The 24,378-nt window shown below is 39.6% G+C and overlaps 3 protein-coding genes across 3 annotated transcripts in view; 1 reads left to right on the top strand and 2 right to left on the bottom strand.

Annotated features, from left to right (window-relative positions):
- The window catches only part of LOC108008935 (neuropeptide-like protein 31), a 202,500-nt gene that overhangs the window by 138,895 nt on the left and 39,227 nt on the right, over positions 1 to 24,378 (bottom strand). The gene's annotated exons all lie outside the window — the stretch shown is intronic.
- The window catches only part of side-V (sidestep V), a 47,079-nt gene that overhangs the window by 21,792 nt on the left and 909 nt on the right, over positions 1 to 24,378 (bottom strand). The window contains exon 2 of the mRNA XM_036813383.3: positions 10,369 to 10,851. Within this exon, the coding sequence (XP_036669278.2) occupies positions 10,369 to 10,486 (118 nt within the window). The 5' untranslated portion in view covers positions 10,487 to 10,851. The remainder of the gene's footprint in view (positions 1 to 10,368; positions 10,852 to 24,378) is intronic.
- Positions 3,257 to 4,088, top strand: LOC108009981 (uncharacterized). The gene has a single exon (XM_017074756.4). It carries the CDS (start codon positions 3,310 to 3,312, stop codon positions 4,066 to 4,068), a length of 759 nt encoding a protein of 252 aa, XP_016930245.2. The 5' UTR covers positions 3,257 to 3,309; the 3' UTR covers positions 4,069 to 4,088.

Here is a 24,378-nt window from a genome sequence, read left to right on the forward strand (position 1 = left end):
AGCAGAAGTCAATGCTTAAAATGAAAATATTATTTAAGCTCTTTTACCTTTTAGTGCATGGAAAAAAATATTTGTAAATGTATAATATAATTTTAAATTCAATTCTATGGTGGATCTACAGAAACCGCTAGAGGGCTTAAGTCGGATAAAGGTGTCTAAAAGTATGCAGCGAAAAATATAATGAACGAGTACATTGGACTTTTGGTCTCGACTTTTATTGTTGCATACTTTCAGACACTTTTGAAGCGCATTTCTTTTGATACTTTTGTAGTTTCATCCCCTCCAGCTTCCACTTATCGAATTATTATATCTTCTGAGTGCATCTGCTCCACTGTTTTTCTGCGTTTCTACAAAAAGTGAAGCTCTTAGACTGCATTAAGCGGAATACCTGGGAAGTTCTTTAGTTAACCGACCCCTTTTCCTTTCTCACGGAACACCTGCCGTTTCACCTTTGACAAAGCTCAGACAATCAGAGTGCTTAAGTGCTGCTCCCCAAACAAATGAGACATCGTTCCAAGTTTCGCCAAAAGTTTGCTTAAAGTCGCTTCTACGGAGGGAAAATGCACCCACTTCAAAACAAAGTGGGCGGTGGGTGATGTGGGCGGCGGGAAAACCTAATCGTTGTGGGACACGAAATTCATGCCGCATCAAATTACCTATCCTAGAGCCTCTGAGCCGGAGAAGAAGATATTATGCAAAATAATATATAATTTTGATAGCACCCAATTTGAGCCTGTCATAACAAGACCGAGAGCTCACCCCCGTCGACCTCATCCGGCTGAAAATCGATATATGTAAAAAATGTTTGCATGACTTTAGGAAATTTAGCAAACTTTTTCCTTTTCCTTTGTTTTCCTTTCTGGTGGTTTTGCCTGTGTGTGAGTGCTCCAATATGGAAGCTTCATTGATATGAAAAATATCTTTTAAATGCAATATCCAACGAGAAAACGATAGCGAATGGGGGACAAGATGGCAGGGAGTGTGCTCCAAAGGCGGTTTAGGAAAAACAAGACTCATAAAATTAATATGATATAATAAAGAAAAATTTGCAAGCTGCCAAAAGCATAACGATTGATTCTGAATTATAGCCCAAGGGGCAGGAGGAAAAAAACAAAGGAAAAACAGCTTACAATCGTGGTAAAAATATTATAAGCGATCTGGACTAATCCATATTCGATTATGATGCGATGTTCATTAAGTATAATTTAGATTAACCAGAAATAAATAGCAAGATCTATGTGGATATGTACATGGTATGGTTGTATAGCTTACTTTTTAATATTTAAAACAAAGTTCTTCAAATGTTTTTATTTTTAAAATGGTTTTATATAAGAGGAAGGCATGGAATATTATATACCATACATACCCAAATCTATTCAATAACACTACAGAAAATATATAAAATAAATAACCACTTGGGGCTTTCGCGTAAAGCTTAAAAAATTTATTTGTTTATTTTATGTATATATTCATGTTATACCTCTTTAAGTCCGATGCTATTATTTTGCCCGGAACCAAACCGAGGGGTTTAAGAGGAGCATTTGCTTTTGCAATATGTTTGATGGGGAAGCGATGGAGGAGCCGAAATCAAATCGAATAAATAACACGCAGAACCCCCAAGAAAAAAAGAAACGGCGGCAGCAACCCAAATATGCTCGGCAATCAGTGGCAGCCAGAGAAAAGAAAAACTTTCGATGCCGCAAGGAATTTTCCGAGGGATTAGGGGAGCCCTGGGTTTCAGGGGCGGCGGGCAGAGGGGGCGATGTGGTTGGCCACTTGCTCCACATGCAGCCAAATTAATCATGGCATTGTTCGGCGCTTTTCAAAATAATAAATACTTCAGCGCGACTATAAAATAAATTACTCAAAATCATTTCATTTCATTTTACTAACGCAACAGAGAATAGAAGGGAGCGTTCTTGTCTGAGTTTGAAATGGGGAATGTGCCATGTGACTCTAAGCACTGGATCATGACAAAAAAAAGAATAATTCCAGACTCGGGGGTGGATCGCGGAACAGTTTCAGAGTTCCAACTTTTCGGTTTCGGTTTTCCCCGCGCACGTGTCAACTTCAAAACGAAACGAAATGTCAGGGGAATTTGTTGATCATTAATAACGTGGCACAAAAACATTTCGGCCACTTAGGAGCCATGAATGGGCCCTCCAGAAGCAGGAACAACGGCTACCAGACAGTTGTCAGCGTCAGGGAAATAATAAAACGCCCATGGCAAAATTAATCACAACCCCAAAGGGCGATACGAAAATGAAGCATAATCTAGGTAAATAGAAAAAATAACTATTTAAATTGTTTCTTAAAACAATATTGAATTAGAATTTATTTTAAATTTTTTTAAGAGGTTTCTTTTACCCGGCACTTGATTTTTTGTTCCCAAAGAACACTTAAAATCTTTTAAACTGTTTCTTGTAAATATTTCTTTAAACCTTTTAAAGCTCTTCCAATTTATGTGAAATTGAAAACAAATTCATGTGCATATTTTGGTGGATTTTCATTTCACTTTTTCTCACTCCCAGTCGCGTCCTAAAAAAAAACTGGAGCAGCAATATTCGTATTCCCATTTTTTGGCTGCTATTATTATTTTTGTTTTCATTGCATTTTTTCTTTTTTTTTGGTATCATTTTGTTTGTGTTTCGGCGTCACAGCCACTTTCGCCCAAAACTTTTTGCTTTTGTTTCGTTTTTTTTCTATTTTCTTTTTGGGAATGGGCAATGGGAATATTTATACGTCAGCGCCTCCCTTCCACTACCATCTCCTCCTTAAATACTACCCTCGTCTTTTGTGTGTGCTTTTTTTAATTTGGAGCAAAATGTCAAAAAAAAAAAGCTAGAGAAAATTAAGTAAACAAACTATAAAAGCAGATTATAAAGCCCCATAAACATAAACAACAAGAGCGGTGCTCCTCGAGATATGCAAATGAATTGGAAACCAAGGGAAACTATCTTGAACCGTTGATAACTTCATTAACAAATTGGATCCGAAAAAAAAGGTGGGGGGGATAGCGAGCTAGTAAGTTATTCGTGAATATTCATAGACAGTTTTCGGTCCGAAAACACTTAAAAAGGCGTCTCATAAATTTAACCTCCACCCGACTGACTGTTTTTTGAGTTTAATACCATTTTAAAAGTTATTTATTCTCTGTTGAATTTATTTATTGCGGAAGGAAAAATAAATTAAGTTTAATATTTGAGTTGATCACCAAAAAAGTGGCCTTTTACTTTTTGTACTTTAAAATTTGCTTTCAATGAAATCATAAGGTTACATAAAAACAGTCCAAATTTGAAGCGTTACAAAATGAGTGAAAATGAAGTTAGAAATTCGGACGTATACTTGTCCCTACTTTCGCGACATGTTCACAGATATCCAGAAGATGGAACCCACAAGTCGTGGGTGCTCCCGCGAATAATGATTCTATTCGCCAGCGGGGATATTGACGAGGTGGTGGAGGTTATAGTCTCCGATATGATCCATCCGATTGGAAGCGGACTGGTGGCGAGTGTTCTGGTGGAGGAGTCCATAAGAGACGAAGTGATAAAGAAAATTCGTGCGAATCTGAGACCGATGAATGAGCGCATTCAACACCATCCAAATTACTTGAGCTCGGTTAAGCTTATCGAGCGAATGAACTGCCCAACCATCCACATCGAGGAATTCGAGGAGACAGATACGAAAAAACGTTACGGACGCAGAATGAAAGGATCCCCTATAATAGTTTTGGATTTCCCCCAGTACTATTTTGGTGATAAGCCTACGGCTATAATTACTTTGAGTACTTTTCGAAATCTCCACGAGGTGGTAAGACTATATAAACGGGAGGGCCTGAACTTCGATTCGGTCTCCGTGTGGTCTTCCAAGTTGGCTCAGTGCTTCGACTTGGTCACCAGACTTTCTCAGGCCTGGCAATGGACTTTCAACTGTGTCAACGAATCTATAAAATTCCCTAAACAGCCTCCAGTTCCGACTTCTGGAGTTTCAGTTGTGGAAGACTTTCACTATGAGTTCCATGTCATTGGGGACAAGATCAAAACTATAGCTTTTCCAATTATGCATTAGGTATTACAAATAAAAACCCCGAACTCTTTCCCGCTCGTATAAATTTTAAATACAAAACAATAATTAATTAAATAATCTGCTTGTCCTCTTGTAATTTACCTTTCCTAAGATTGAAAGGATTTATTTATTACTTAGGGGAATTTCACTGACACTACCCCCAACTGATTACTTTTCCTGAGAAAATCCACCCATCAATCGGTTTGAGAATATTTATTGACCGAATGACTTTAATTTGTAAATCTCAAACCCATCGAACACACGCACGCACGACAGATAATTTGTCAGATAATGGCTCATCTATCAGTTTTTGACAAGATTGATGGCTAGATAATGCGATTGATAAATCTCCATTATTTTTCAGCATCCTTTCTCTCCGTTTTCCTCCTCTAGTTAATTTGAAGCCGAGGGCAGGAGGACCTTTCCTCGGTCGCTGAGACAATGATTTGATTTTGGCCATGTCACTTGCCATGTCATCATCCCCCTGGAGAGGTGATTTCTCTCCTGATTTCCACACGCCCACCATTTATCATGGGGAAAAAATGGTACACAACGAACAAATATGGTATTTGTTTGGAACAAAAGTGACTTAAAAGGTATTCTGATCATTACAAACTCGTTTAATGAAAAGTATCTTCAAAATTAATGTCACATGCAGAAGGATTTTTCAATTAAGAATATAAGAGGTGAGAACGTATTTGTTTGTTTCAGTGTAGAGAACTACCATCAACTAAGTAAGTGACTCTCGTGGAACCCAGGTTATAAAGGGGCAATAAAAGTGCCCATTGATTGGCATCATCCGTCGGATGAAATTCTAACCCAATCACACACACTGGCCCATTAACTCAAAGTCATTCACAGCTCACATTGTGATGGAGATGAGGTGACAGTTACTACCCATTCAAGGTGTGATCGTTAAATTGGCCACAATCCAAGGAAAAAAGGGTTTAAAGAGACGGCTGTTTGATTTAACCAAACGATTTTGGATCAAATTTTAGGAAACGTTTAAATTTTAACGATGCTACACTTAAGGTATTGAATTTCTATAAATACCGACGGGTTAGCTGGGGGTTAACTCTACCTAAAGATAGTGAAAATAGTCTTGTAAACTTTGGCATTTATATGACAGCCGTGGGTTTAATTTTCTTGCCACAAGTTCAATGAATAATTTAGTGGGTAATAATATCAAGCACTGATTGCAGGGTATTCTTGTGTCAAGTGCCTGTTTTTTCACTTCCCTCTTGAACTGCCCCCCAATTACATTAAAAATTGACTTCAATGACTTGTGAGACCACACAATTCGAACCATATTAATTTTCCCAGTTCCCAAATTGGTTTCCCATGTCATATAATTTTGTCAAATTACCAATTCACTCTGGAAGACGGGTATCGATCAAGTGGATTACTATCGATTTCTATGCGAGGGGCTGCTACATAAGTAAACATAGGGTTTTCCCTCTCACTCAATGTGTTTTACCCACTTCTGCTGATATAAAAATAGTTGAAAGCATTTCCCGAAGAGGAAAAGACACAAACATAATAACACCAAACAATAGCAAGAACAACATCAAAGCAAGGACCACACAAACAGAGGAAAATCGCTTATGCAGGAAGCACTTTTCTTGGTGGCTCCTCCATGCCGAGATTTTCCACATGCAGCCGAGGAAACTCTTATCCTAGCCCTCCCATTCCATTCCATTCTTGTGTGGGAACGTGATTTCAGCATAATTCCGTATATCAGCGCATAAATGGAGCATGCCACACGTTCGTTGGCCAAAAAGAAAAGGAGGCGAATCCACAGTCACGGCCACGGGCTCAAAGGAAGGACATCCCGCAGAAAAACACACACGGAGATATAGAAGCCAGACTGCACTTTTGCCAGTTTATTGTGCCGCGATAGGAGAAGTCTGCCTCCGTTTGCCTTCCCTTCCCCCTCCAAAAACCCTCGCAGGTCAAGTACATTATAAGCGAGTGCCTGAAATTCTGCTCGAAGTCCCCATACAAATATGAGAGCCGTCTGCTCAAAAAACCTGAGGGTGTTGAAAAAGTAAAGTCGATGAAAAGGCCGAAAAACACTTTGACTGATTTGTATGTGGAGCGTATAGGGAAATGCCCAGGAGGTGGATCGAAAAGTTCCTCAAATAAGTACTAAGTACTAAATTATTAAAAAGGGAAAAAGGTTAGAATGTCTGATGATTTCATTACAATAATACCATATTATTAATGATAAGATTTTGTAAAATAGTGAATAAGGTTACAGGACATAACATTTTAAATCAGACACGTATATTTACATACGAAATTCAGTTTCATAAACTTCTCTAGGTCAGAAGTCCTGAAAGGTTAAACAATTTTTTTTTCATATCTCAAAGAATCTCAAAGATTTTAAAAGAAATACATATCTCAATCATTATTTGTTTAATGATTCCTTCGAATTTCCATTTTATTTAAGTCTAACTCCCCTAAAACATTATAAAAACTTTTTTTGGATCTTCTTATTATTAAGATTTTCTTTATAAGGTATCCCTAGTATCTTTTTGGGCTCCCCTCGCTGACCACTGCGGCCAGAACTAAAAATGAGGCGAAATCCATTGATTCATTGAGTGCCAATTTACAAATCGAAAAGGCAGCCGCCAATGCACAAACGGCAATCTCAAGCGGAATGAGAATCGAAATCGGAATCAGCATCGAAATCGGAGCACACACACGGAAATCGTGCAGGGAAAAGGGAAATGGGAAATGGGGAAATGGTGAAAAGCGGGATCGAGGGCTCTTTGGCAAACATGAAAACATGGAAATCGAGCGCTTTAATATTTTGAGCCCATTGATTTTTGAGCCACCCGCTGGCCATCCGATGTGCCCGTAACCGTAACCGTACCCAAAAGTCCTCACCCGTACCCCCACCCGCGCAGCCTCTGGCTTCCTCATCCATACATATGTACACACATATTTGCTCAAAATGTTTCCCTGGGATTTTCCACAACATTTTCATTCATTCATTCATTCTGGCTGCCGGCTGCTGGTTTATGGGTTATGGGTACTGGGTTCGGGGATCTGGGATCTGGGATCTGTGCCGCCGCTGCGGGTGAGTAATTTTTCAAGTATTTTCCATGTTTTCCACCATGTCTGTGTGCTTAGCTCCTGTCGTGGGTCGAGGGTCCTGTGTAGAGGGTCCTGGGTGTCCTCCGCCAATATCCCCGAAAATCAAAGATTAAAATGAGCAGCGAAAGGACCTCCGCCGCGTATTTGCAGGAGCGCTTAGTCCCGGTCAGGAATCGGTTTTGATTTCGTCACCAGATGCTGCTGCCAGCATTTTTCCACAAATTATTGTACAAATATTTGACTTCCAAAGAGGGGCAAAAAGTGTATAAAAAGATAAAAACTCGCGCTACACATTTATTGAATTAATGGATTATTTCTGCGTCAAAACAGCTGCGACCTCTTCCCGGTTTGATTTTTTAGCCTCCCGGATTATTATTCAAAGCATTTGACGACCTTTTTTATTGAACCCTCTTGATGACGAGCAGTTTGTGAATGGAAATCGAAGCCAATGCATTTAATTAGATTGAAAATTAACATTTTAATCCATGAAATGGTGTAGAAATTGAATTTTCAATAGAGCTCGGGTAACCGATGTCTCATTTTGAGGAGGAGGCAGGCGGGAAAATGTGGAAAATCAATTTTATAAAAGCGAGAGAAATGCCAGTTAACATGGTGAACTTTGATTGAACGCCCTTTCTGAGAGACAACCCATGACCAAGGTTTTGATAGACTTTGTCTGTGTAATTTTCTTTTGATTGAGTGAATTACATTTGAAATTAGGAATATGTAGATGAAATGCGTTTTTTTTTTGTTTTTTCATATTTATTCTTCCAAAAGGTAGGAAAAACCTTACACCATGTAAAACCCTAACCACTTTGTTCTTTATTTAGATTTCAACATTTCCTTTCTTAGCACCCCCTAACGACGCCCATGACCGTATATACCGCAGTTAAACATACGGCTTGCATGTTCAAATTACATTGGAATCGAGGCAGCAGAAGCGGAAAAAAAGGGCCGCAATCACAAAGCACAAAAACCATTTCACAATTTTCTGTTCCAATTGGCCAAAACACACACACACTAAGTGAGGGTTTTGGCCATTTGTAGGCTTGTGTTTAGTCGGTTTTTTTTATAGCCCACATGAATTTCAGTTGTGGCCACTCCATCCGCAGAAAAGCACACACACATGTGCCACATTTTGGCCAAAAAGCTGAACATTAAAATGCACTTGTTAACAAGTAATTTGTTGGGAATGGCAGATATTTGCTTATCGCTGCCATGAAATCAGTTTAGCCGACTAAAAAAGGTTGAATATTTGATTAGATATAGAGCCTCGTTAGGGCCATGAACCTTTTGTTTGGAGTGAGAAAGGACGTCATTTCCGTGTGTGGGATAGTTTTGACCCTCTGCTAAACTAGGGGGTGGAAAACGATGCCCTATATGCACTTACATGTGAACAAGTGCATCACTTACAATTAAGATCGTAATCTCTTCGAATGGTGTTATAAATAAGTCAGAACCAGGGGCGCGGGGGGATTACCAGATTACCATAACGAGGCAGCATCTGAAAGCACTTAGAGGCCCTCCTTCCTTTTCCCCACTATATATCTCAATGAGAGGCCATTCGGCATGAATTTAATCTTTATTGGAGGAGTCAAGTCAGGGTGAGTCAAGTGGGAGAGAGCGAGTACTTGAGAATAATGTTTTATAAGGTCTGGTTCTGGATTCTGGAGTCCGGAGTCTGGCATTCCGTTCCGACAAATCCCCGCAGGCGAGACAAAATCAATTTCAATCAAACAAATGCAGCGAGTCGAAGGAGGAGTGGAAAAAAGAGTCCCCAGACCAAATCCACTCAAGTGAACCAATAAAAGCATGAAGCAGAGAAAAATAATTCCAACAGGAACAGTCTTTAGGGTGCCAGAGCTCTGAGGGGGTGGCATTTCTTTTTTTGGCAGGGGGCTGAGTCACTGGAATCGAAATGCATGTAACAAAATAATTGAGAATAATCGAGTTTAAATCACATTTGGCTTTGACACTGATGACAATGACGCAATGATGATCTCGGGATCGTGAGGGTTTGGGAAAGAACAGAGGGTGACGAAGCGCTGAGGGGTGACATGGGTGAGGAAAAGTTCAATTGCGACTTTCCACATGTCACTATTCAAGCGGAAGCACTGTCAAAAACAGACTAAAATGTCATACATTGTATCATAATATTGTATGGTACTTATATTATAAACTGGTATCATTAAAATGGATGCGTTGATTCTTCGTTTCGATTGGATCCGTAGATCAAATATGTGATCTTAAAATGTTTTATATGTATCAATAATAGATATTATGAATCATAGATCATACATCAATTTTGATTTGACTCTTTTACAAAGTCATTACATTTCGTAAGTCACACTTTGGTAATTACTAAAATGTACAATCGCAGCTGCAGTCACAATTCAGTAATTCCCGCTGGGCTTTGCCACTGAGGCACGACTTTATTGTTCGGGCGGTGATCCCCGGGATCCGGAAAGTCAAAAATTAAATTCTCCTGCTTTCCACTTTCCACTTCCCATGTCCCCGTGCAATTAACCCTCGATGCCCGAGTGTGTGTTTTTCGGTTTTGCCCGCCAGATGTTTGGCCTGTTGGGTTACGCCTCCGTTTGCGTAATGGGAAAACTAAACGCAATCGTAGTCCGAGGTTTTGGGTTCGGGCCATGCCCCATTTATATAAACAAACTCATTGACATGTTCTCTAATTTCATTTGGATGTCCGTGAAATGTCATTATGGATAAATGGAAGGGGGAAAAACAATTAGAAATGTTGAATTTTTTATGGGGTTTGGTCGTAACATACGAAATCCCATTTTAAAATGAAAAGCCGTGTCCTGTCAAATCTCAAATTCCATGTAGCGTTTTTTCAGTTCAAGGCTAAGTTTTCCCGGCTTTAATTGGAATTTATAGCACCGCCCCTCCGAAAATAGTGTTAATGTCTAAATTGCTTTTGTTGCTATTTCTATAGTGGTTGTTTTGGTGTTTCGGCGTTATTGACGCTGTTGTTGTGGCAACCCTGCATTAAATTCAAAACAATTTCAACTGGTTTTCTGCGGTTACGCTGTTTATATTTCAATTGAGGTTTTCACGCAATTCGGAATGTGTAGGTTTGTTGTTTTTACGGTGCCTTTTATTTATTTATGCGGAGCCACTTCCGTTAATTTTGTGTATCCCTGAGTTATATGGAAACGGAACTGGGTTTTTGGAACCTACCTTCATCGGCGGTGGCGGGGTGCTGTTCTCCCTGGGCCAGTGGAAAAGCTGCGGCCAGGAGGACCAGAAGAAAAGCCACTGGCTGCCGATGGAAAACCACAGCGAAAACGGTATCCATTTTTCCGGGCTAATTTAATGGGAATCCTTTTCTTTGGCGTGGTCCTAGAGTCGCGACTTTCCTCAAGAACGTTTATTATTTTTCCGTATTTTCCTGGGTTCTCGACCCCGATTCCCCACTAATTGTTGCTTTAGTTTTCCTCTTTCTAACGTTGTTTTCCTTTTTCTTGTTCTCTTTCGGTTTTTAGTGCTTTTCATAAGTTTCCCATTTGGTGTAGCCGCGTTTTCGTGTTTTTCTCGCTTTTTCCTGCAGCTGCCTGCATTTTCAATCTCATCTTTTCCACTTGTGATTTTTCTCCGCTCTGTGATTTGTTGTTCAATTCGATTTTTCCATCATCAGTCGCTGGCTGTCGCTGACATTCGCCACTGCAAATAGAAAATGCCAAACATTAAAACAATGGAAAAACATTTGCACGAATTAGTTTTCATTTATGCACAATTCGGATAGTTTCCCCCCATCCAAAACAAGCGAAAAAGAGAGCAACAAAATATTGAATTGCAAATTGAATCAGAGAAATGCATGTTGGAGTCTTTCAGCTCTCCCCCTCTTCCGGAAAATTTCCTTGCTGGCGAAAAGTGCATAATATGGAGCACTTTTGAGGGGATTCCTAGGAAAATCTGCATACTGCAGCGTGTTCGATCAAGCTTTCTTAATTACAAAGTGGAATTTAACCAGAATTGGAATTGTATGTTGAATGTAAATGGGAGTGAGGAAGATGGAGAGACTGTTGAACTTTTCCATTTGTTTTTACCTTTATATAGAAGCGGAAAAGTCAAGGCAACCTTGGGGAAAGAAAATATTCTTACATGAGTAACTTTTCCATTGGAAATCGTTTTGACCTTTTATAACAAACCCCCATTGAATCACAAATCTATTTTACCCCTTTAAGTTCTTAACCCCACTTGCTAGATAATTTTCCAACCGAGATCTGTCCAATTTTCACCTCTAACAAATTGGATCAATACGTTGACGCCTCTTCATTCAAATTCGTCGGGAACAAACTTTACAGCCACGCCCCCAGGAGGCGGGCCACAAAGGGCACCAACCTCAGAGGTAGGTATCCCTGAAGAATTCAGGCCCCGCCCCCCAATTTTCCACCCACTCATTTCGAATGCAATTGCCCAGCACCGAAACCCAATAAGTTTAATGATGTTGCTCCCTTTTGGGGCATGAAAATGACTTAAATATTTAAAATGCCAGCACAGACAGACTTTCAGACAGACATCCTGAAAGCCTGCGGGCAGTATCTCTGAAAGACTACAGTGGGGCCTCGACCGACGGATGGTCTGCAGACCGAGTGACCGGAGAACCTTGGCAGTTGCGCCGAGGGCTGTGTAAATAACAAATAAATAAATAAACTTTGTTATATTTAACAACAATGTCGGTCGGTGGCAGGGCAACACAAATAAAGCGCTGGAATATGAAATATGGAATATGAAAGTACGTTTTTGTCAACCTTTCAACATGCCAAAACAAATTGACCTCAATTTTTTATTACCCCCGATCCAGCCAGATGGAAATGCACAGGAAAAGTGAATTGTTTCGGGGGGCTGGGGATGGAAAACAACGCACTTCGTCGGTTTGGTTCGGATTTCTCGGCCAGGTGAAATATAACTTAATGCGGCCAAATGCTAAGATTTAAGTATCTGGCTGCTCCACCCCAATTTCCCAGGCACTTTCCCCCAGCTCTTCCGGAGACTTTCCCTCTCGTCAGTGTTACTTATGTGCTCTACTTTATTTGCCTCTATTCTCTGCTTTCTTGGAGCAATTTAGCAACATTTTGTTTGGCCAAAAGGGGCTTACAGCGATTCTTCTAATATAAACACTCACACATGCACGCCCGCAAGGACGAACACACACACGTGGGGGAGGGGGTTGGGGGCTTACATTGACACTTTTACGGATAACGGAAAAATCAGGAGCGGATTTGTGAGTTTCGAGGGTTGGTCAATAAGGGGAATGAATATTAGGGGCTACAAATATATTTTCTAGTTCCAACTTTTTTTACAAGACAAGAAAAATATTTTAAATAGTTGTCTATAAAAACAAGTAAAAGTTCAGATATAATAAAAAATATTATTTTCATGTTTCATACCAAAAATTACTACGACTTAAAATTTCTAAAATTCAGGAAGAACACTTTTTTAAGACCTTTAACCCAAGCTGTTGTTTAAACAAGAGACTTTCTCAATGCCTTGAAATTGATAAATATTGACATCGCATTCTTTAAAAACTCAATCCCACAGATGAACTAAAAATCCCCCTTAATTTTCCGAGCCGCTCCTGAACTTCCCACTTCAGGGCAACCACAATTTTCCGAGGAGCAGCAGCAATAGAAAGCGAAACAGAAGCTGAGACCGAGGAAAACTGGCTACAATGCATGAGTTGCCATTCATAATATTAGCGCGACGGGGCGAGTCGAACAAAGGGGCCCCAGCCACCCCTTTTCCACACCCCAAAAAATCTGAAGGGGGACCCAGGAACTGGTAAATATGGAGAGGGGCCAAGAAAGAGAAACTACACGTGTAGGCAAAGCAATCAACAAGCAGGATACGAGTCGAATGAGTAACATAAATAATAAAAAAAACCAGGGGGGGAAATCCAGTGGCAAGTGGAAGGAGGAAAAGGAGCAGCAGGCGCAGGAGCTGGCTCAGACATTTGTATGAATGATGTCTGAGACTAGGACGACGCATGAATGGCAAATGGCAAATGGCGAAATGGGTGAGTGACGAGTGGCAAGCTCCTGTCGGGAAACCTCCTTGTAACACCCCCCTCCCTCCAATTTCCACCTGCCCCACCTGCTCGGAAAAGCCTGCTTATTTATGCTGTGCCTATTGCTGCCACTCGAGACCCCCAGACGCCCCTCTCACAAGGAGTACGAATCCCCCCACATTTCCATTCCCAGCCAGCGAATGGAATATGACGGCAAATAGAAAATATTTATGTATTATGCAAAGCGAAATGCGAAGGAGCCCCAATAATGGAAACCTGTTGTCCGGGAAATCTAATTTTCGACATTCCCACACGGCGAGAGTCCTCCAAACCATAACTCACTTCACCCGGAGCAGGAGCACATGGTTATTTAATTTGGCCATTCTGCCAACCCCAAACGAAATAATGGCCAAATGGTCAGGTGAAAGGGCAGGTGTACGGAATGATGGCTTCCAGGTGCCAGGTGGTTCGGGAAACTCCCCGGAAGATAAGATACGATTTGATATCTGGGGAGGGTGCCAAGTGTGCCAGAGATTAACACAGTAATTGTTGGGTTATTATCGGGGCTTTATCTTCCGGAGCGGTTGTGAAATCCTTGGGATGTTTCTATAAGAAATATTTATCCAACTCTTAAAGAGGGGGAAATAAATACAAGAGGATTTTGTAAACATTTCTTGGGAATATCAAATAAATATATCTAGTCAGTTTTACGTGTTTTTTAGATATCATAGAACTTATATTTTTAGTATTTAGTGATATTATTTTTTATTTTAGTGGTATTAGGGATTTTTAATATTTTTCGTTAGTTGTATCATTTATTTAAATACAAGGGATTTTCTGTACATTTTTTATTCATTTTAAATTCTTGAGGAATTTGTAATACCCCTTTATAACATTTGTTTAAATCTCCCACGCTTTAACCCAGTCCTCCCCCAACATTTTCTCTTGGATTTTCGTTAACATTTTATTCCTCACAACAGAGTGAACAATGCGAGAAATTCTTAGCCAATTTGCATAAGTGATTTGCCCCCTTTTTATTCCCCACCACTGAGCTTTATTGGGTGCCAGCCTGATCCCCCTGAATAAGCTTCCTGTGGCGCCCCAAAAGGCCTTCACCCGACTTTTTGTCCGTCTGTCTGCTGGTCTGTCTCTCTATCTGGGGCACAGGTGAGAAAAAGGAAGGTGGAAAAAGTGTGTGAGAGATATGTGAGAGTGTCAGCAACGTGACGCTTATAAATTTATGAAGAAAACTTATCTGGACGGCGGAAAATGGAATGGCAGCCCCCGAAGGACCAACACCTTTTCTACATCCTCCATAGAGTTCAAACTGAGACTGGACCATGTCACATTGACAACTTGAAGGAGTGCACTGAGAAAATTGTATTATTTTGTTATATAGAAAGGAAAATATTTCTAACATTACCAAATTTAGTCTATAAGGTATTTTTTCAAAATTACATTTCTCACTTTCAATCTACCTATTTGCTTGTAAACTAGATATTTTATTTCTTTCTCTGTGCCTTCGAAAAGGATACGGATCCTGTGAGGACAAGCTGTAGGACAGAGGGACTACAGTAAGTGAAATTAATTAAAAAGGACGAATAGCGTTAGTCAAGGATTGTTGCCCGATGGGGGAGTTTGGAGCTCCGAGTTCCGAGTTACGAGCGGCAAGGAGATGGATGGACTGGGACACACAATGAATGGGCAAAAAGATGTCAACACTTTGCTGGCGATGACGACGTCGTCACGTTGTTGTCCTGTCTGTGCGTCTGTCCTTTGGTCCTTGGGTCCTCGGGTGTCTCAGTTCCTCACTTCCTCAGTCCTTCAGTATCCCACCCATCATCCATTGTTGCTGCCATTGTTTCATATTGCTCTTCTCGGCAGTCTGCTGCTGTTTATGAAGTGGCAGGAACGAGTGGCGTTGTTAATAATAGAATGTTACTTCTATTTTAGCCCGCTTCGCGTTACAATCTCCATCTCCGAGAGAATCTCGTTTCACGTTTCGAGGAGCTTTTTGTTTCTTGTTTTCCTTGCACTCGACAAAGAGTTTTCACTCCTAAAAAACTTTGCTGCCAGCGCCCCTTGAAAAGTCTGATGGGAAGCCCCTGGGAAGTGGAAGTGCAAAAGGAGTTTTTCCCCCTCGCCGGCTGGCAATTTAAATAATAGAGTTTAATATTTTATTTGACTGACTTTCTCAGCATCTCGAGCAATAATTGCACATCTTTCTCCGGCTTTTAATGAAATATTTCGGACAATGCGAATGGAGCCACTTGAAATCAGAGCTTTTATTTGTTTTCACAACTAATTGCACTTTTTGCGCCTGCCAAAAGGCAAATATAACTACTTGCTTTGTTCTAAAAATATTTCGGTTGCATTCTGGCCATCGAGAAATTAATACACATGGGATAAGTCAACAGTTGGGAGTTTAAATATTGAACATGTTTTCATTTTATCCTGAGTACTTGGCCAAAATCAAAAGGCAAATAGAATGCAGGTAATCACATTTCAAACCGCTCCAAATTGCCAGGAAAAACGAAAAAGGTTTGGTAAACATTTCGGGATTTTATGCATTGGCATGGTAGCCAAGCAACAACAATTTTATTTTCATTCGCCTACATATATTTTTAATTAAAAGCAAAAAAGGCAGAGCCTGGTGGAGGATATATATAGATATTCATATACCGACTCCCCTGAGCAGGGACAATAGCAGAGCAAAGCTCGTAAAATTTCAATGTCAACAATTTTCCACACACACGGTGGCTCATAAAATATCCTATATATATCCTGTGTGTGTTTGTGTGTCTGATTCTGTATCTATGACAAAAAAATTGTTTATTTAATGGAGGCAAATCCTCTTTTACCTCCTTTGCCTGTTTACATTTTACTTTTTTCAATGTACTAAAAACGCGTGTTTATAACTAACTGAAGGGGAAAGGTGGGAAGGTTGGAATCGGGGCGATATCTATAGACCAATTAGTACCCTTTTCGAGAATCGACTTCTTGGAAGAATAATACTATCTTAGTCATCAAGAATAGCTCCTTAAGAAAACAATGTTTTTGATACAAAAACAAATAAATAGATAAATAGTAAATAGTTGATTCAATGTTCATCTCTTGTTCTTATTCAAATAAAAATACGTTCAAATATTTTAAATGGCCTGATAAGCCCAATTTCAAGCCAATTTTTATAGGGTAGAATCAGTACAGGATCCGATAAACTCGTGGGATTTTTCAGTGGAGCGTAGAGCCGTGTTACGAGTCAAAAGGCGCAACACACATACTCATGTATATACCAATACAATCACAACAGCACCAACACACAGACTCCGAGGAGGTCGTCGCGCATCCTTGGCACATTTCATATGGATAACAAATGCTGGGAAAATTATTTTTAAATATGCCGCCAAAGGAAAAAGGGGAATTGCTTCGGGAGTATACAAAATGTGGGGTAGTGTCTGCCCCTCTTGAACTTTTCATATTTGTTGTATTTTCTTTGCATTAAAATTATTTATTTTGTATTTTTAATATTTCACCCCTTCCATTTAAGTAAAAAACCCACTTCAATGAGAATCCTTTGAGTTGCCTTGACTTTTTGAGGGGACAACGGAAGTCTCGCAGCGTTTGCACTCTGCGGTATTCCCTGCCTACGCACTGCCATCGCATTTCCCGCTTTTCCTCTCGCTTTTCCTGTGTTCCTGCGAGTGTGTTAATTGGCGGTCTAGGTGTGCGATTGTGTGTGATTTCGCGTATTTGCTCAGGTGAGAAAGAGCAACAGGATTTATTCGCCTTTTTCCGCTTTCCCCGCACCTTTGGCCTGTCAACTTAATTGGCTTCAGTTTGCAATTAATTGGATTTCTCTGGCTCCTTATCTTTGCATTTAATGTTTTTTATCGCTGTTTTTATTATTTTTTAATTACCACAAAAAGTAGCTGGGCGGAATTGGGTTGCAATCACAAGTTGCATAATTGGCTGAGATTTGAATTGACTTTATAATGCGTTTTTCATGTATGGGGTTAAAGTAATTTATGGAAATATTTATAATACTTTTTTATGAATTACTGGAATTAACTACTGGAATCCTACTGGATTTAACTACTTTGCTTGAAAACCAAAATATAACTAAGCAACCTTCATTTATCAAGCCCTTAATAACTACATTTTCCTTAAATGCTTTTACCCACTCTGATAAAAAATGTAATCCTATTCCATCACTCGGTCTACGTCAAAGGATTTACATTAGCAAATATAGTATTTTTGTGATATATGAACGGTTATCTGCGACAGTCCGGTGAATTTTAACTTCTCCCCACTAATGCGAAGTTAGTTAAGTTAGTTAAGCGGACTAAGTTGAGCACGCGATCTTAATTATGTAGAGGGCTGAGCCTTCGAGGGATGGGAATCGCATTGCGTAAGCCCTGTTAACTAGAAAACTGGGGGAAAAAAGGAGGAAGAGGTAGACACCACCACCAGACGCAGACCACTTGGAGCTCCGGTTCGGGCCATGGCAGGCACTTTATGGCCATAACCGAAAGTGCCATTGACTGTTCACCCCCACCCCCACCCCTTTGCTGCTTACCCCTCGCTGCGATTACCTGCGGGCGACAACCCTAAAGCTGACGCCAGCCCCCGGCCACACCCACTCCTCTAATGGGGATTAACTATGGAACCCACGAACAGAACCGGGGAAAAAAACAGGATAAAAGCGTTTTTGTGCCCTCGCAGAGGGTATTTAAATTTTAAATAAAACTATGAAGGGATAAAGAACTTTTCAGGCATTTTAAGCATAATCAGGGTGGCTACTCCAATGAAGCAATTAATGTGACCATAGGGTGTGGTTAAATGCAGGAATAAATAGGATAAAGTTACTATACAAGGAATCCCTATGATGAATTAGAATACCATTAACTAAAACTTGACAAAGTGCTTATTAAATCTAGGGAAATAACTATAAAGAACTTTTTACGCATTTTAATCATAATCAGGGTGGCTACTTCAATGAAGCAATTAATGTGACCATAGGGTGTGGTTGAGTACAGGAATAAATAGGGTCAAGTTACCATACGAGCAATACTCATAATGAATTGCAAAACAATTAACTAAAACTTGACAAAGTGCTTATTAAATCTAGGGAACTATAATCATTACTAACTTTATTAACTACTATTTAAGGGGGTTTGATTTATTATTCTACAGGTTCGGATTCGGTTCAGATATTTCTATGGCATAATTGGAATGAAATATTATGAAACTGTTATTAATTTTCTCTAAAAGGGTATTTTAAACTTCGGTTATCAATGCTAATCTATTTTTCAGTAAGGTTTATTTTTCGTCCTTTTTTTGATCCTAAGTGCCACTCTGACATATGCACAAAGGGACACGCATGCAAAAAGGTGAGGAATGGGCCCGGGGAGGGGGTGCTGGAAAAGCGAAGGGTTGGGGAAAAGTCGGAAATAGGAGGCGAAGGGAAAACTCAGCAGGCGCTGCGACACGCACCACGCAAACATTTTTCATCGTTAGCAGCCATAAAGAAGACAGAACCAGGCACCAGGCCACCCCCTTTTCCACGGCATTTTCCCCTTTTCCTCGCCCAGAGTTTTCCACCAAGTGGCCAGCCGGAGACAGACCACAACTAATGTAAAAACAAACACAACACCAGCGACCAAAACAAATTTGCACAATGCACAAGTGAGAGAAAGGGATAAATGGTGGGAAATGAGAAGGAAAGAGGATACAGCTAACACATGATAACAATTTTCATCTCTTTTGGCCAGGATATGACACTTTTTTTGGAAGCTTCAATTTAACTTTTTAAAATGCGGAAAGTTTCCATAAACCAAACTACCAACTGTGATTGAAAATTATATTTTATTAAAATGTTTGAAGTTTTTGTTTCAATTCTATGTGGAATATTTTATATACCACATTTTTAGGACATCTTTAACCTGTGAAATAAATATTCGAAATAAAATACCCAAACTAAATATCATAGTCGTTGGTTTGATATTACTTTTAACTATCTTTAAGATATTTTATATGCTATATTCTTAGGACTTTTTAAATCTTTAAAATACTTATTGAAAATAATATACCTAGACTAGTTTTCTTAGTCTTTTCACCCACAGTGCAGTCTTGCTTTGGGATCATATTTATAGAGACAGTAACTCTAGCTGTTCCCCCGTCGCATATTGGTTGTGCACACACGTGTTTTTGTTCTTTTTTACGAGTGTGTATGTGGCGCCAGCAGAACACCCACACGTTGCCCCTTTCCCCGCCCACTTATTTTCCTCCCGAGCCTTTTTGAAGGCGCCTAACGACAGGGCAGCTCAACGGGGGAAGTGAAGGGGGAAAAGCGGCGACTAGGCGTGAATTATGACCTATTGAAACCTCAAACAAGACCCAAGCTCAACAAGAACAACAACTGACTCAGTCAGTTTGCCCCTTTTCCTCCTTTTTCCCCTCTACACATACACACTCCTTTATTTTCCTGGGTCTCAGGACGCTCCTTTCCGACCCCCTTTTTCCCCGCCCGTCTGCAATTTTTACTTTATGACTTTATTCTGTCCTCGTTTTATGCATTTTTTATGCCGCTCCGTTGCGGTTTTCTCACTTTGTTGGCCGACAAATCCACTAACTGAGCCACCCCCTGGGCCCCCAACGGGTTAATATCCACAATGCCGCTCCCCTGATCCTGTTTCTGTTTGAGTTCAGTTCAGTTTGTTATCCCGCTGCATTATTTATGCATTATTTAGTTGGGGCGACAATTATTGGCTGTCGGACAGTTTAATGGGCGTAGGTTAATGTGTTTCACATGTGAATAATGGGGGTATTATGAAACGTTCACACCGGTGAGGAAGATAAATTATTTTTAAGTATGCAAGAGAGAGCAGCAGCTTTAAAGTAGGAAAAACTAATATAATCGTCAGAATTTCACTGGTTCCATATAAATATATTTTTTAGTACATGCTTGAGGTGGGAATGCCTTTTATATATAATAATATATGATCAAGGTTCTAGTGGCTCTATAAAAATATAATTTATGTAGGATAATAAATCATGAATAGCACAGTTTTAGTTATATTATATGCTTGTCGTTCCAGTCGTTCTATAAAAATATATTTAAGTAAAAAAATAAATGAGCCATTTTATATTATTAACAAAATTGCACTCATAAAGCCCAGTACCAGATGGTAATTTAAGATCTTAGCACCAAATACAACCCCCTTTTGGTCCAATTTTTTTAATCCACGCGATAATCATACGCCGTAAAAAGCCCCAGTCCATATAAAATGCATCTAAAAAAGTAAGATGGTAACATAGCTCTATGGGTACATGGCATACTATCCACGTGTAGACATTTAGGTCCAATAAAAAATATGAAACGAAACCGCCCCGCCTCGTGATAAAAATCTATAGTTAGAAACTGAAACTACCGAATGCGAAACGTAAACAAGTTGGGAATTTGTTGCCACCCAAAAATGATGAAACAGATGAAACATAAAAGTGCTGGTGGTTCAACGGTTGGCTTTAATGCAATTATATATCCCCAAAAAGGAAAAGTGAGCGGGAAATCGAGGGGCAAACAGCAGAGAAAGTGGGAAAAAGTTTAAGTGAGGAAATTGCGTGCAAAAGGGAAGAAAATTTATTGGGAAAACAGGACGAAAAACGAAATTAAACACGCGCAGTGGAGCCACAACGCCGCCCCCTTTTCATTTTCCCCGCCCTGCATAAAAAGTCTGAATTATGTTCCATAATAAAAAGTTATGACTGTAAAATTTTTTAATTGCACATTTGGGAGTTTTTTTTCTGTCTTCTGTTTTTTGTATTTTGTTTATTTAATTTGAAATTCGTTGTTGGCTCAGACACCGCAAGAATTTTATTGGCCGACTCCATGTTGCGCTGCTCACAAATGTGTCAATACCTCGGCAGCAGGACCAAGACAAAGTTTTGCCATTGCGGTTAAGCCCAAGTTAAATACTTTAAAGTTTAAACAAAAGAGCCAGCAGAAAGCAGCTGAAAAAATAATGCCCCTCATACATTTGTACTGCAAATCATTTTATTCAGCCTTTGTTCTGGCTCTGGAGGAGCAATTAAATGCCCGGCGGGCGAATGTGTTGCTCACTGAGTTTCCACAGAAGTGTTTTCCTTGAGTGACTCGACTTCGTCGTCGGGAAATTGAATTATTGTTATTGGCAAACTTCGAGACAGCTCTACGAAAGATGAAGCCAGGAGTTCTGGGGGGATGGGATGGGATGGGACCTTCCTGGTACGCAAAACCCAGATTGACAGAGAAATTTGATAGACGTCCCGCAACGTGAACGTAAATAGAAATACAAATTTGAGACACTGTTTGTCTAGGGAACCCGAGAGTCTGCCGCTCAGGTTGCAAATGTTGATTCAGCCACACAGCAAATCAGATTTGCTTAGCACTAATTGGGTGTTCAAGAAAACGCACATTTTATTGCTTCATTTAGCAAGATTGTTTAATAAACAAAAGTAAAGATTTTATTTTCGAAGTTCAACAAGATGGTAAAACAACAGACAAATTGATTCTATAAATAATGGTTTTTATACATGTGGAAAATATTTATTTCATGAAATAATAATTTTTCTTCACTATTTAGTTTTGTTTATACAGTTTCAATTAGTTAAACAAACTGTAAAAGACCAATACTCGCATTGTTTTGCCATTGTTGATTAAATTGTTATTTTTCATGAATGCCATATTTTTTAGAAATTTTGTTTATAGTTTTTTGCTTCATTTGCATTCGTTTCATGGACTCAATTGTATTAATTACGGAAATTCTTTGTCTTCATTTCTATTGTGCTTATTCTCAGTTCTTTTCAGATTTTTAAATCAATTAAGCTGGTAAAACTAATCCTCTGCAATTGCCAAGTGCTGAAATTCCAAGCTCCAACATGTCAACAGGGAAATTTGTTTAATCCTGAATGCCCCACTTTGGTTTACTCCCTCCTTAAATCCGAGAATTTCTCCCCCTCTTTCTCCAAATGACATCTGTCGTCCATCTGCCTTTTTTGTTGGCGGAGTCTCAGGCTAATTTGCTTCTCTTTTGCTTTAATCTGGTCGAGTAAATTTACAAATTAATTAAAACAACAAACAAACGAGCGAAAAAAGTCGAAAAAAAGTTGGGAGGAGAAAGTAAGACGAGCAACAGTCGCGGGCCAAAAGTCAAAAATATTTAAAGCCGAGAGAGAGCATCCCCCAAGAAAAAAACCTCAAACACACAGACAAACACCGAAATTAAGGCACTAAAAACCGAGACAAACAACAACAATGAGTAGTTGAAAAGGCCAAGAGACAAGGATGAGGGGGTCTGAATTTTGGTAGCAGGTTTTTGGATATCCCCGCCTTGTTGCCAGTAAATTCAAGGGACACCACAGCAACAACACGAACAGGAAAACACAGCAAAGGCAACAGCAACACAAAAACAAGAACATTCAGGCCCGTCGGCAAATGTAAAAAAGTCAAAAGTGGCAAAAACGTTGGTAGATGATGATGGGGGCAAAGGACCTTTTTCCTTTCCTGAGCTTGGCCAGGGAAAAGCGCGTGGAAACGCACAGAAATAATAATAATAAAAGCGGGGGCTCTCAAGGAGGTTTCAGGGGGGTTCCGGGGTGCTAGGCGATTTCAGTGAGCCGAGAGTAAATTATAAATTAACGCTGCAGGCGACACGAGGTCAACTTGGCGGTGTCCCCTGCTCCTTCACCGCCACTTTCTCCTCCTTTTCCAGTGCTGCCTTTTCTACTGTTCTTTGACTCGCACACATATCCATGTCCTTTCGAAAAATGTAAAACAAACTATGAAATACCGGGTAATTATTTTATAAAAAACTGTCGTTAAAAATTTATTTTTCTATAAAATTGCATCCCCATTCCTCTTTCATTTGAATAAGTTAAGTACCCAACCTCAATAGGCCACATCCCAATTATTTCAGTTCTACCTCACATAGATCCTGAGATATGGGGACTTAAAAAATGTTAAGCCCACATTAAATTCTTTAACATGTACCAATACAACATACCCTAAAATCTGCAAATAATGGGTATGCAAGAAAAAAAATAAGCACGAAAAACACACATACAATGGAAACTCGGCACGCGGCCTCAACTGACCGCAAAAAACATAACGAAAAGGGAGAGGAGAGTGAGGAAAGCGGGTGGGAGTTGGGTGGTAAACCATAGGGGGTGGGGAAAAGCCGGAGGAGGGGTTGGGGGTGGTTTGAGGTCAGGGAGCAGGGGACAAGTGCTTCAATTGGCGTCGGTGGCGATAGTAAATTCTCCTGGTCCCTTTTTTGGCGAGGGGGATTTTCCGAATTACCAACATGGAGTTCAAGTGCAGCTGGTGGCGAAAAGGAAAGGGGATGAAAAGCTGAAGGGGGAAGTGGCTTCCCACCAGATGACATGATAATTGAAAATAAGTTGAGATTTGGCCGAGAGCTTAAGGGCGGAACAAGAGGAGTTCCACTTGCTGGTTAATAAAGTTAGCGAGGCAAGCGAGTAGAATAATCAGGAGTTGTGGGGGGATTTAATATCCAGAGGATTTGAGTTTAAAGATAACTGAATAAAGTTGAACAAAAATTGTTTTCAGATTGAAAAATATTTTTGAATTTCATTGCTTATTTTTTAAAAAGTTGTAAAACAAATATTGTATGTATAAACGGTAGATTCAATCCTTTCATAAGGAAAAACATTATGAAAAGTTAAATAAAAAGTTTAAAAAAATATAAATAAATTGGTGTGAAGCATTTTACTTTTCAAAATGGTTTAATACTGATTTTGCATCTAAAACTTTCATTCGTTTTGGCTGGGTAAACTGAAGTTAATTTAATTTTTTTTATTATTTTTCACAAGACGAAAATATTTTTTTAGTTTCTAAAATTTTGAAAGCCAAACACACAAACTCCTGTTTTATGCAAAAGTGATTTGCAATAAATTCTTCAGAAATAGTTCCCTCAATATAGTAAAATGTGTTTCAAAGTTGTAAATGGCATATTTCTGTTCCTTTGTGGGCTTCCCCAGAACTTTATTAAAAGTTCAACTTCTTCTTTATACCAAAACAATTTCATGTCCCACAGCATATTCCTTGGCCAGTTGCGCAAGTTTTAAAGTCTGTATGGCTTGATTGTTGCACTTTTATTCCTGTTCCCGGGGGATTCCCCCCA

This window comes from Drosophila suzukii, chromosome 2R (genome assembly GCF_043229965.1).
Source record: "Drosophila suzukii chromosome 2R, CBGP_Dsuzu_IsoJpt1.0, whole genome shotgun sequence".
NCBI lineage: Eukaryota > Metazoa > Arthropoda > Insecta > Diptera > Drosophilidae > Drosophila > Drosophila suzukii.

Coding starts and splice junctions, on each gene's coding strand:
- LOC108009981 (XM_017074756.4), top strand. CDS start 3,310: ATGAGTGAAAATGAAGTTAGAAATTCGGACGTATACTTGTCCCTACTT.